This window comes from Danio rerio, chromosome 4, assembly GCF_049306965.1.
Source record: "Danio rerio strain Tuebingen ecotype United States chromosome 4, GRCz12tu, whole genome shotgun sequence".
NCBI classification, from domain to species: domain Eukaryota; kingdom Metazoa; phylum Chordata; class Actinopteri; order Cypriniformes; family Danionidae; genus Danio; species Danio rerio.
Genome location: NC_133179.1, coordinates 9,557,501 through 9,569,290, shown reverse-complemented (window position 1 = coordinate 9,569,290; position 11,790 = coordinate 9,557,501). Strand labels below are relative to the sequence as shown.

The 11,790-nt window shown below is 36.0% G+C and overlaps 1 protein-coding gene across 2 annotated transcripts in view; it reads left to right on the top strand.

Moving 5' to 3' along the window:
- Positions 1-492: 492 nt before the first annotated feature.
- The window catches only part of scube1 (signal peptide, CUB domain, EGF-like 1), a 101,818-nt gene continuing 90,520 nt past the window's right edge, over positions 493-11,790 (top strand). For both annotated transcript variants that reach the window (NM_001260500.2, NM_001328599.1), the window contains exons 1-2: positions 493-702; positions 4,302-4,424. In NM_001260500.2, the coding sequence (NP_001247429.2) occupies positions 615-702; positions 4,302-4,424 (211 nt within the window). In that variant the 5' untranslated portion in view covers positions 493-614. The remainder of the gene's footprint in view (positions 703-4,301; positions 4,425-11,790) is intronic.

The following is an 11,790-nucleotide window of genomic DNA, read 5'->3' as shown; positions in this document are numbered from 1 at the left end:
GATTTGTGTATTAAAATAATATTTTAGTCACCAAATATCTTTAGAAATAGAGACATTATTTAAATCCATGCAAAATATTGAATAAAAAATTACAAACTACAAAATTTCAACAACATTTTATACATATTTATTTGTTTCTCTTAAACTGTGCTTTTTTTATTATTTTTGTTTAATATTTTCCCCTAATATATACATTTGGGTGTACTGATTTGAACCGTTGTCCTAAGTAATTTTGTTAGATAAGCTCCAGATTTGGCTTCAGTGCTGACTAATCCAATGCATATGCACAAATATGATATTTCCTATTAAAAACATGAATTTAAAATAGAGATTTGTAAGGGGTCTACTCATACATGTTCAGCACTGTATAGTCTTCCCCCCCTATCTCTCTCTCTCTCTCTCTCTCTCTCTCTCTCTCTCTCTCTCTCTCTCTCTCTCTTTCTCTCTCTCTACCCCCCTGCCTTCCACCTCCATCTCCTCCTCAAATGTGCGCAAACCAATCAGCGGCGTCCGGAGTCTCGAGCTGTGGTGCTCGCTCTGCCAGCAGCAGCAGAAAGGCTGCTTATCAAAGAAACGCACAACTGGAGAGACCCATTCACTCACAGCCTCTAACCATGGGTCCTGCCTGCTTCTCCTGGGAAGTCTGTTTGCTTTTCCTCCTCATAAATACTTTAGATGTCATGGGAAATGTTGGAGTCCCAGGTAAGTCTTCATCTGTCTTTTTAAAAATGTATTTTAACAAACCTTATATTATTTTTTGTTAAACTTTTATTACCTGAAATTTAAGTCTGTAAGGACTGTAAGTCAGTGCTTTCTTTTTTTGCATGTGATTTTAGCGAAACTGCAATGCACTCTGTCTGATTAAGCCAGCTGCGTTCATTTAGAAAAACAATTTAGTCCTACTTTGCCCTGTCATTAGTGCATTAAATGCGCATTTGAACGCGCCGGTTTGGTTTTATTTACGCGTGATATTCCTCAAGGAGAGCTTTTGCTGGTGTCTTTTCAGATTTCCTTGGGGTCTATAGGAACATGAGCCGCCCTGATGGGGTCGGTGCGGGGGGCTTATCGACCCCTCACTCCTCCACTACCGTCAATACGCATTGTGTCTCTCCATAATGAATGCCTGGAAAAGTCAATAATGAGACAAACAATAAAAACAGATTGTCAGCGACCCGACGGGAGATTTTGTGACATTTTAGCTTCTTAAAACATTTTGCAAATAATCCAAAATGATTAACTCATTCCCGAATGAGTTTGGCGATGCGCATTATGTACTTCTGGATTTTTCCTGATTGAATCTTTTAAAATAGACGTAATTTATTCTTGTTAAGCTATAAAATGCACTAACAGAAGTGTTGTGCCTCTGTTTATGCGGATTGAAACGGTTGGATGATGGGTAAAAAGCGCGCACCGCTGCGCTAAAGGTGTTCAGTTGCATTCAGCTTTGCGTAAAGTTGAAGAATCGCTCTATTTGATGGAAAGACACAATAAGTTTTAGGGGCCACTGCTGGTGCGGCAAAGGGTGAAACTGCACATTGATAGCCAAGCAAACCGCCTCACTGACCTCTTCAAAAAAGTCAATCTCTCCTAAATGAGCTCGCCAGCAGTCTGCTTGTTCGTTCATTCATTCACATCATGGAGAATGAATGAGCGAGTTCAGCTTTTGCATCAGTTCATCACCTCATTGGACAGTTTTTCCTTGCTTAATAGGCTGAACGCCTTCTTTCCGGAGACAACTTATTTTGTCTGAGTTGATTTTGGTCCTTTTTTTGCCCTGTTCTGCTCAGCTTCACCTGTCTAAGCCAGCAGTGAGATCCAAACTGCTCTCAGATCAGCGACAAAGAACATTTACCACACCCTGAATCAGTCAAACAGGCACGAAGTCACTGTTAATCATAAAAGTCTATTTTTATTTCATTCACTTTGTATTTTGGTACAGCTGAGATATGTTCTGTTGCTTGTGACGTTTACATTATTAATTTAGCAGACACTTTTATACAAAATATGTATGTAATTGATTTTAACATATGCATTTAACAGATATAACTGAGCTAAAATTATAAATAATGACTCTCTTTGTTTTTGTTTTTATTTTGTATCCTAAAAATTAAGGTTTCAGAAGATTGCAGTGATGTTTTAGAGAAACCATTTTTGTTTTTCTTTTCCGAAAAATCCTTTAGTGAATCCTTTTAGTGAAAGAGAGTTGTTTAAGGTTCTTCATGGAATCTTTGATGGCAATAAAAAGGTGTTTCTGCAGTCATACCAGCTAATTTGTGTCTTCAGCGAACATAACTTAAAACAACCACAGTGTGAAGAACATTTTAAAATCTAAAAACAAAAACAAAAAAACACTCTGTGCAATGTTGACAGTTCTAGTAATATAATGTATTTTTTTCTAATAAATGTAATATAATGCATTTTGCTCAATCCGTATTTTTCATTACACAATATGCACAAAACATTAACAAAACCAGTAATACAAGTAGTTCTATTATTATTTTTATTATTATTATCATTAGATTTTTTAATTAACCCAAGAAGAATATGTATTCAAAGATGCATTTTTGAAATTATTCAGCAGTCCAAACACACGGTTGTACAGTCTTTGCAGAAACTTTCCACAGAGGTCATTATTATTATCATACCATAAAGATATTCTGCCCTTACCTTACCCCTAAACCCCTTTTTACATGTTCTTCATTCATGTTATTTATGAGCCTTTTTTCCCAGGGGGTCCAACAGAACCCTTTAGAGAACAGATCTTTGAGAAGAACATATTAAAATCTAAAAACAACAACAACAACTACTACTACAACAAGAAAACACTTTGTGCAATGTTGAAGGTTCTAGTAATATCTAGTAATGTATTTTGTCCATACAATTTAATACATTGCATTTTGCTGAGTCAGTATATTTTCAATTACACAATATACACAAAACATTAACAAAACAAATCTTTTATAGTTGTCTTTGCTGGAACGTTCCACAAATGTAATTATTGTTTACACAGATAGTATATTCTACCCTAACCTTGCTACTAAATGCTTTTTACACGTTCTTTATTCATGTGATTTATGAGCCTTTATGGGATCCAAAAGAACCCTTAGAGAACAGATCTTTGAGAGGAACATTTTAAAGTTTAAAAACAACAACAACAACTATAACAAGAAAACACTGTGCAATGATGAAAGTTCTCCGCAGAACAGTTCTCTTTAGCATTCATTCATTCATTCATTCATTCATTCATTCATTCATTCATTCATTCAATAATTAATTTATTTAATTTCATGTAATTGCGTAACGGTGGCGCAGTGGGTAGCATGATTGCCTCACAGCAAGAACTTCGCTGGTTCGAGCCTCGGCTGGGTTAGTTGGCATTTCTGTGTGGAGCTTGTATGTTCTCCCTGTGTTGACGTGTGTTCCCTCCGGATGCTCCTGTTCCCCACACAGCTAAAAGACATGCGCTAGGTGAATTGGATAGGCTAGTGTATGTGTGTGAATGGGAGTGTATGGGTGTTTCCCAGTGATAGGTTGCAGCCGGAAGGGCATTCGTTGTGTAAAACATATGCTGAATAAGTTGGTGGTTCATTCCACTGTGTTGAGCCCAGATGAATAAAGGGACTAAGCCAAAAAGAAAAGGAATGAGTAAATTTCATGTTATTTATTTGTTTATTTGTTTTACCTTTTATTTTTATTTGCATTGTGGTTCACTAAGGATGAAGAACTTCTGTGATGGGGCACCATTCGGATGTGATACGTAACAACTGCTATCATCATACTATCATGTCAGTACAGGGTGATTCAAAAAGAATACCACAACCTTCGGGTTGATGTCACTCGGGTGTCTGGAGGGGGTCATTATAAACATTTATGAACTTTAAGTACTCTTCACATTGATAAATTACCCAAGGTTCCATCATGTTTCTTTGATTAAATACAGATTTTTAAAGTTGTGGTTTTCTTTTTAAATAACCCTGTAAGGTTTATTACACATTTTTAAAACATGCTCTATATAAGAGTTTGTGTAATTGTGTAAAATAAATGCATTTATTTTATTAATATTTATACATATGCAGTACATCACTAGAACTCAATGTGCAATGCTAAACGTTCTCCACAGACTCACCAATGTTTCGTTTCAATAAAGCACTAGATCTATTAATCCAAAAAAAGCATCACTTTTTTAAAGCGCCAACCTCTCAGCGCGTCCTCATCTTGAAGTGACACTGTTAAGTGACACTGTTAATCTTTTCAGCTCTGGCATGTGTAACAAGCATTTATCAGCCTCTTATCCTCCACAGATGCTGACGAGTGCTCTGAAGCCACAGACGACTGTCACATCGACGCTCTCTGCCAGAACACTCCAAAGTCCTTCAAGTGCATCTGCAAGACCGGTTACAAAGGAGATGGCAAGCACTGCGAAGGTGAGACCATTTCTGTTTCGCTTACACACACACACACACACATACACACACTCAGTCAGGTCATCCAGCTGTTCTGTAGCTCCTGCTGTGGGTCTTAATTAGTGAGGAGGAAGTGCAGTGTGAGGGTGAGAGGTGCTGGAAGGCCAAAACCTGCTCCAGTCTTTACACCTCCCTCTGCTGTTCTGCCTGAGAGCACAACGCAGCTGGAGCCAAACACACACACACATGCGTGCGTATTTTATTCCAACTCAGAGAATAGCATACATTTTATTTCATGTATGCTTAGTGCCTGTATTCATCAGGGGTCGCCACAGTGGACTTATTCAGCATATATTTTACACAGCGGATGCCCTTCCAGCTGCAACCCAGTACTGGGAAACATCCATACACAGTCATTCACACATTTATACACTACTTCCAATTTAGCTTATTCAATTCACCTACAGCGCATGTCTTTGGACCCTGGGGGGACCACAGCACCCGATGGAAACCCACATGAACACGAGGAGAACATGCAAACTCCACAGAGAGAGTTTTAATATTATTTTATGGCATGCATTTTATATCTGTTTGTGCAATGCCAATTAAGTTTTTTTCTTCGAAGTTTATATATTCACATTTTATTATCAAAACTAATTTGCAGCATTTTTTCCTCAGTTAATGGTTTCCTTTATAATTATATTGTCATTATATTAAATCGATATACAAAATGCATTTAGCTTAATTGTAATATTATCCAAATGTTGCTTTAACCTCTTAAGGCCCATGTTTTTTTTTTACATGCATTGTTTATTTCTCTTTGCTATTTGGGCTTATTGCTATTATTAACCTAATTAGAATAAAACCTAAGTATCATCTTTTGATATGATGTACTTTTGGAGAAAAATGATGTCCATATTTGTGGACTTGTGGTCCGAACTTTCATAAAATACTTTTTCCTGACTGTTTTTAATGCATATATAACAGATTTTTTTTAACATGTTTTGATTATCAGAGAGTAAAAACAACATCTTTTGCCCATTTTGGACAGTTAAAATTAGTGTTTGGCAAATTTCATATGCTGCAAAACCGTTGCAGGATGACACTCTATGTCTGTAAAAAGATATAAAACATTCTTTCATCAAATTTTTCTTTTATTTTGTATCTTTCGAACACAGAAAAACATGCCGTAGACAATCAGCGTATAGCAAAGTGCATAGATATACATGTAATAACCAATATGCAGGTTGTTAAATAATAGTATTAATAATAGTGCCAACAATAAGTACAATACTGTCAATAAAAAGGAAAAACTGAAGAGTAATGACAAGGACACACTAAAACAAATAAAAATAATTAAATAAAAACAAACTAATATATATACACATATACACATACACACATAAATACATATAAAACAAATGTCCATACCAAAAACAACCAAAAAAGGCAATAAAGGCAATAAACCAAATATGCATTTAAGGTTACAGGTAAGGGTAAAATTAAACCAGTTAAAAATAAATAAATAAAAGAATGGTAATAGACAAATAGAAATAGATATTATAAACCGTGCTGAAAGAGGTCTACGACAACGAAGAAAAGTTATTAGAAGTCCAAACAGGGAACCTTAGATAATTATAAAAAAGGGAAAAACAATAGATAGAATTAATAAAGAAAGAAAATAAATGAATTAAAAGTTTTATATAATTAAAAATAAATAAATAAATAAATGATGGGGCCTGGTACCAGAAGTTTCTGCTTTTTGATGTCTCCTTGATTCAAATTAGTAAACCTTTAAGTTTGTTCAAGGTTTGTGCCCAAAATCTGATGGTGTCCTTTCTTTCACATTTCCAGGTACACAGTATCAATAAAAGTAAGAATCCAGTGTTGATGATTAAGATCAAAACTCAAAACATTCAAAGTATTTCAAATAGCCACTTAAGAGCTAAAATGTGCTGTCCACGGATGTGGCCACTGAGCCCTAGGAGGTTAAAGCATGCATTGTTTATGGTATTCATCATTTTGTATATAATATTTAGCAATATATTGGCCAGTGGTGTAAAGTAACTAATACTCAAATTACTGTAATTGAGTAGTTTTTCTCAGAAATTGTAATTTACCAAGTAGTTTTCTAAATGTGCACTTTTACTTTCCCTTGAGTACATTTTTAGTGCTGTATCAGTATTTTCACTCCACTACTTTCCAGGGTTGCCAACTTAGCAATTTTGTTGCTAGATTTAGCAAGTTTTCATGCTACCCTTTATTTTTTTTCCAAAAAGCACCTAGCAACAAATTTAGCTATTTTTTAACATTCATTTGGCTACTTTTAGCAATTTTTTAAAATTGACTCAAAAGAGCAGTGGCTGCAGGCTTCACTCAGTAGAGTAAATTGCTAACTCAGTGTTACATTTAAAAATAAAAAATTCTTAACAAAAAGTGTTTATATTACTTTTACAAATAGTCAACTCTATTTTTCATGCCAATCTAAATGGAAATATTTCAAATAATGTTTTTGCTGATATGGCCAGTCAATTTGAGAAAACATGGACTATTTTGTACTACATAAAGATGTTGATTTGAGTTGCAATTACGCAATGACATCATCACACAAAGTAATATGTAAATAAGAACCTATTTATTATGCGTCTGGATGTAATATTTTAATATAATCTAATACATGGTTCCTTGGAGAGTAGAGACATGACAGGCTTACACTTGTCAGATACTACATGATGACATCACTGATATGCAAACTAATGTGTGACATCTGGCAACATTTAGCTCCTTTTCGGGCAGGCTTTAGCTACTTTTCATTGGAAATAGTTGGCAACACTGCCACTTTCCTTCAAACTGCAGTCACTCTTTTCTGCTCTATGGGCATTGGTTAAGTAAAAAAATCAGTCCAGAGATTCCTGTTCAATCAAATGACATGTAAAAAGTAAATTGCTTGATACCGACTGCTAAACATATGTGCACTTTAGAAATGCAGCAAACCATTTGAAAGTATTAAAAGTGTCCAAGAAGATTAACAACATCTTCACACACAATAACGCAGAGATTTCACTGATGAGAAGATGATGGATGTTTACTGTATGAAATGGCCAAACAATCACTAAATGCACTAGAGAATGTTACATTTTCACATCCCTGCACAAATCAACCTTTTACAGCGTAATACTCACTACTCTTGAGTAATTTTAATAGGGCTATTTATTACTCATATTTCGAGTAATATTTACAACAGATAGTTTTACTCTACTTGCACTACATTTTTGGGCAAGTAATGGTACTTTTATTTCAGTACTCTTTCCACCACTGATTTGGCAACGTTTTCTTTTCCATTTAAGTTAATACAATGCATTGTGCTCAATCAGTTTTTTTCCATTACACACAATACACAAAACATCAACAAAACAAATAATACAAGTTGTTTTATTATTATTATATCTATTATTATTACTATAATTTAATTAACCCAAGAAGAATATGTTTTGGGCGACACGGTGGCTCAGTGGTTACACTGTCACCTTACAGCAAGAAGGTTGCTGGTTCCAGTCCTGGCTGAGTCAGTTGGCATTTCTGTGTGGAGTTTGCATGTTCTCCCTGTGTATGCATTGGTTTCCTCCTCCATAGTCTAAAGACGTGCGGTATAGGTGAATTGAATAAGCTAAATTGGCAGTAGTGTATGTGTGTGCATGTCAGAGTGTATGGATATGGTTATACTGTACAGATTGTATATTTTGTCCCCCTAACATTACATTTTCAAAAGACTTCATTCATGTGATTTATGAGCCTCATGAGGTCCAAAAAATGTCCCTACAAGATCAAAACATACTGGTTTTCCTATACTTCTGGGGACATTTGTTCCCCATAACATGAAGAATACCAGGTACACACACAAACTTACATCTGATGTGACACACACACTACACAACACATAAAAAAGGCAATGTAAATGTCAGATTAGAGATTATAAGAAAGTTTGCATGGTTGATAGACTTTTTTAAAGCAGAAAACACTCATTTACCCCCTCTTTCTTTCTCTCTTTCTCCTTGTTTCCTGTTATTGCACTCTGCGTTCTTCATCTGTGCACTTCTAGATTGTTCATTTCACATGTGCAGAAGAGAAGCTTGTGTTTCAGGAAAAGGGCCGAGATGTGCTCTCTCTCTCTACCTATTATGAAACCCTACACCCGTTCTCAATTGCATTAATGAATTAGGTGGATGTGAAATGGCGTTGCACCAGACTGCTCCTCAGTTAGCGCTTCGTCCTCCAGTCAGAGGCCAGACGGCGTGGGCTACAACAACATCTTTTTATTTCTCTAAGGAAACACGGAGAATGTTCTGGACTTTACAGAAGCCTTTTCCTCCCACCTTCAAACCGCAGTCTCAATGGCAGGGCAATGGGGCTGTCAGTTATGTAGAGAAGTCTCCATGTTAACGTGCATGTGCGGGTTTTTTTCTTGCTGTTATACTGTCTGAGCGGACATTCCGTCCACAGTGTAATGTGGTGTATTGTGGGGAATGGAGGGGCTGTTTTGTCTGAAGCGAAAAGCCCATTAACACCCCCCGTACCCACCCTTTAATTAAAGCCCTGCGTGTTTGGCTTTGAAGAAAATTAAGAAAACACTTGCTAACGCTCTAATGCAGTCATGTTGTCTGTCTAAACATCAGACTGTTACATGCTGGGGAAGTCTGTTGAACATGAGGAGATTCGTAACTCATCTCTTTAATATGGAATATAAGGGGTTTTTGATTGGCATCTATGGTTGCATTGGAAATCTTTAAGATTCCTGGAATTTTCCATTGTTCAAAAGTAATTTTTTTGTGCAAAAAAAGATCGTTTAAATTATTTAAATGTTGGTAACACTTTTGTTTAGGTCACAATTCATGCTATTTACTATACTGGCCTATTACCTGCCTGTTATTAAGATATTAATAGTATATTAGTAGCGATAAAGTATGATCTTATTCTACATCCCTAACTAAACCCAACTACTATCTTACTATTACCAAGCAGTAAAAAAAGGTAACTTTGATGAAAATAAATGGCAAAAAACAATGCTCTAAATTTGTATATAGCTTGTTAATAACTTGCGGAGAGCTTCTAAAACGTGTTAAAAGGTGTCAAAACAGTGCCAATACACCAATGAGGATCTGAACTGGCGAGTCTGCCAAGTATGAGCACACTCTAAGATCAAATGACTTGAGTATTTTATAGAGCCATAAACTTACGTATGTTGACTTCTGTCTCTTTTTATTGATGCTTTTATTTCACTCAGGAAGCTTTAGGAGCATCATCGGTGTCCTTTGGGGTTTTTAATTATACTTTAAGTATACAACATTGTGGGAACTGCTCAATAAATTCAGTCAGCTTGTCTGCAACCCTTAATGGTCATCACAAATCAATATCATTGTGCTGTTTTAGATTTGTGCTTATAGAATTATGTAATATATTAAAAATCTAATAAACGTTACTTAAGTTGATGGACAGTTATATAATGTCAATAAATAGCTTTTGGAGTACTGAACAATCATACTCAAGTAAAAATGCCATTACTTACCTTAAAATGTAGTACAAGTACAGTCAAAGTATCTGTTGTAAACACTACTAAAAGTATGAGTCAAAAGTCATTCATTTTCCTTCACGTAGTCCCTTATTTATCAGTGGTCGCCTTAGCGGAATGAATTGCCAACTATTCCAGCATATGTTTTTCACAGCGGATGCCCTTCCAGCCCAGTCCAGTACCGAGAAACACCCATACACCCATACATACATGCATTTAGTTATTGTTTAAGGCCATTTGGCGATTTCAGTCATACTGAATCTGTCATCTTCTCTATAGCGGCATGCAGTCTAAACAGTCTCTCTGTTGTTTCGTGAAACGATTTTGTGTATATTGGTTGTTCTGTATGATGCGATGTGTGATTTGATTGGACAGGAATCAGAAGACTACTACTGATTATTCTACTTTAGCCAATCACAATTGCCTTCGAGTCTGAGTCATTTGATTTTGAGTTTATACCGATATCGAAATCTGATCCAATACTTCTATAATACATAAAGGCTTATAGAGAGCTACTGACGAACTCCATATGTCTGTGGTAAACAAAACAAATTGATGTCAGCAAGTGATGTCAAGTCAAGAAAGAGGTCTCTGTGCCAACCCATAACTATAAATGTGTAAAAAAGAATGAGATATATACACATATAGAGTTGAGTCCTGATCAGGAGGAAACGTCCGATTCCGATCGAATCTGAAACTGCGTGATCGGCCTCGATTTTTGATCACATGATCGAATCTGGACATCCTTACCAATCACCATAGACATAAATAAAATAATTGATAAAGTAGTGGGTGTAGTTTAAAGGAAAATAATAGAGTAAAAGCACTAAAAATGTATCCAAGTGAAAGTATAACTACATTTTTAAACTACTTATTAAAGCACAATTCCTGAAAAAGAATACTCATTTGAGTCATTTGAGTATTGTAATTTGTTACTTCACACCACTGATTATCATGCAAATGCCATTTCTAGTAGTATCTCCTACTGTCGATTAATTTAAAAAGCCACAGAAACGTTTGTCAGTATAAATACTTCCTTGGAGACAGCTATAAGTAAGCTCTTTGTAGGTTGAATCCCTGAAAAATGTAAACACCAGCTCTGTGGTTCTATCAAAACATTGCTCTGTTTGTTTGAGCGTCCCAACTAGCATGACACTGCAACATTGGCTCAACCAATGAAGTAAGTTGGAGGGCGGGGCTAACTTTGTTTGACCAATGGACATAAAACTCCTAAAAAAGAAAAGTTATATATAATGACATGACAAAGAGAGCATTTTTGGTTTGATTGATTATGCAAATTGAGTGGGCGGAGCTTACAAGGGAATCACCACAATTCCCAATAGACCGGTGTGATGATTTGGGTTATTTTAAGATTGAACAAACTTTTTAAATGTCACTCAATAGGTTAGTTGGTTTATATTAGAGAGAATTAAGAGTTTACCGGCTTATTTCTCTTTTATTTTTTGGATCATTGTCTGTAAAAGAGGTCAGGTACTTGTCGCAGCTAAAGGAGTGTGTGTTTGTATAGTTTCAATGAGAAAGTGAGAGAAGAAGGGATGGGGGTGGAGATGGATAAATGGAGTGAGAGATGGAGGTGTCGACCCATTACTAGGCCATTGTCTGCCTGGTGTCTGCGGACTCGTCACAGAGCTGCCGATGCTCTGATTGGCTGCCAAAATGTGCCCACCCTTCATCTCTGACCCTCCCTTCACAGGACACTTCAGTCTCTTTTTTGCTGCTTCATTCACATACAGGCATTCAAAAAAAAAAGCTTCAAATCCTTACATGGGGATTGAAATTTTGGGTTATAGACTGTAAAAC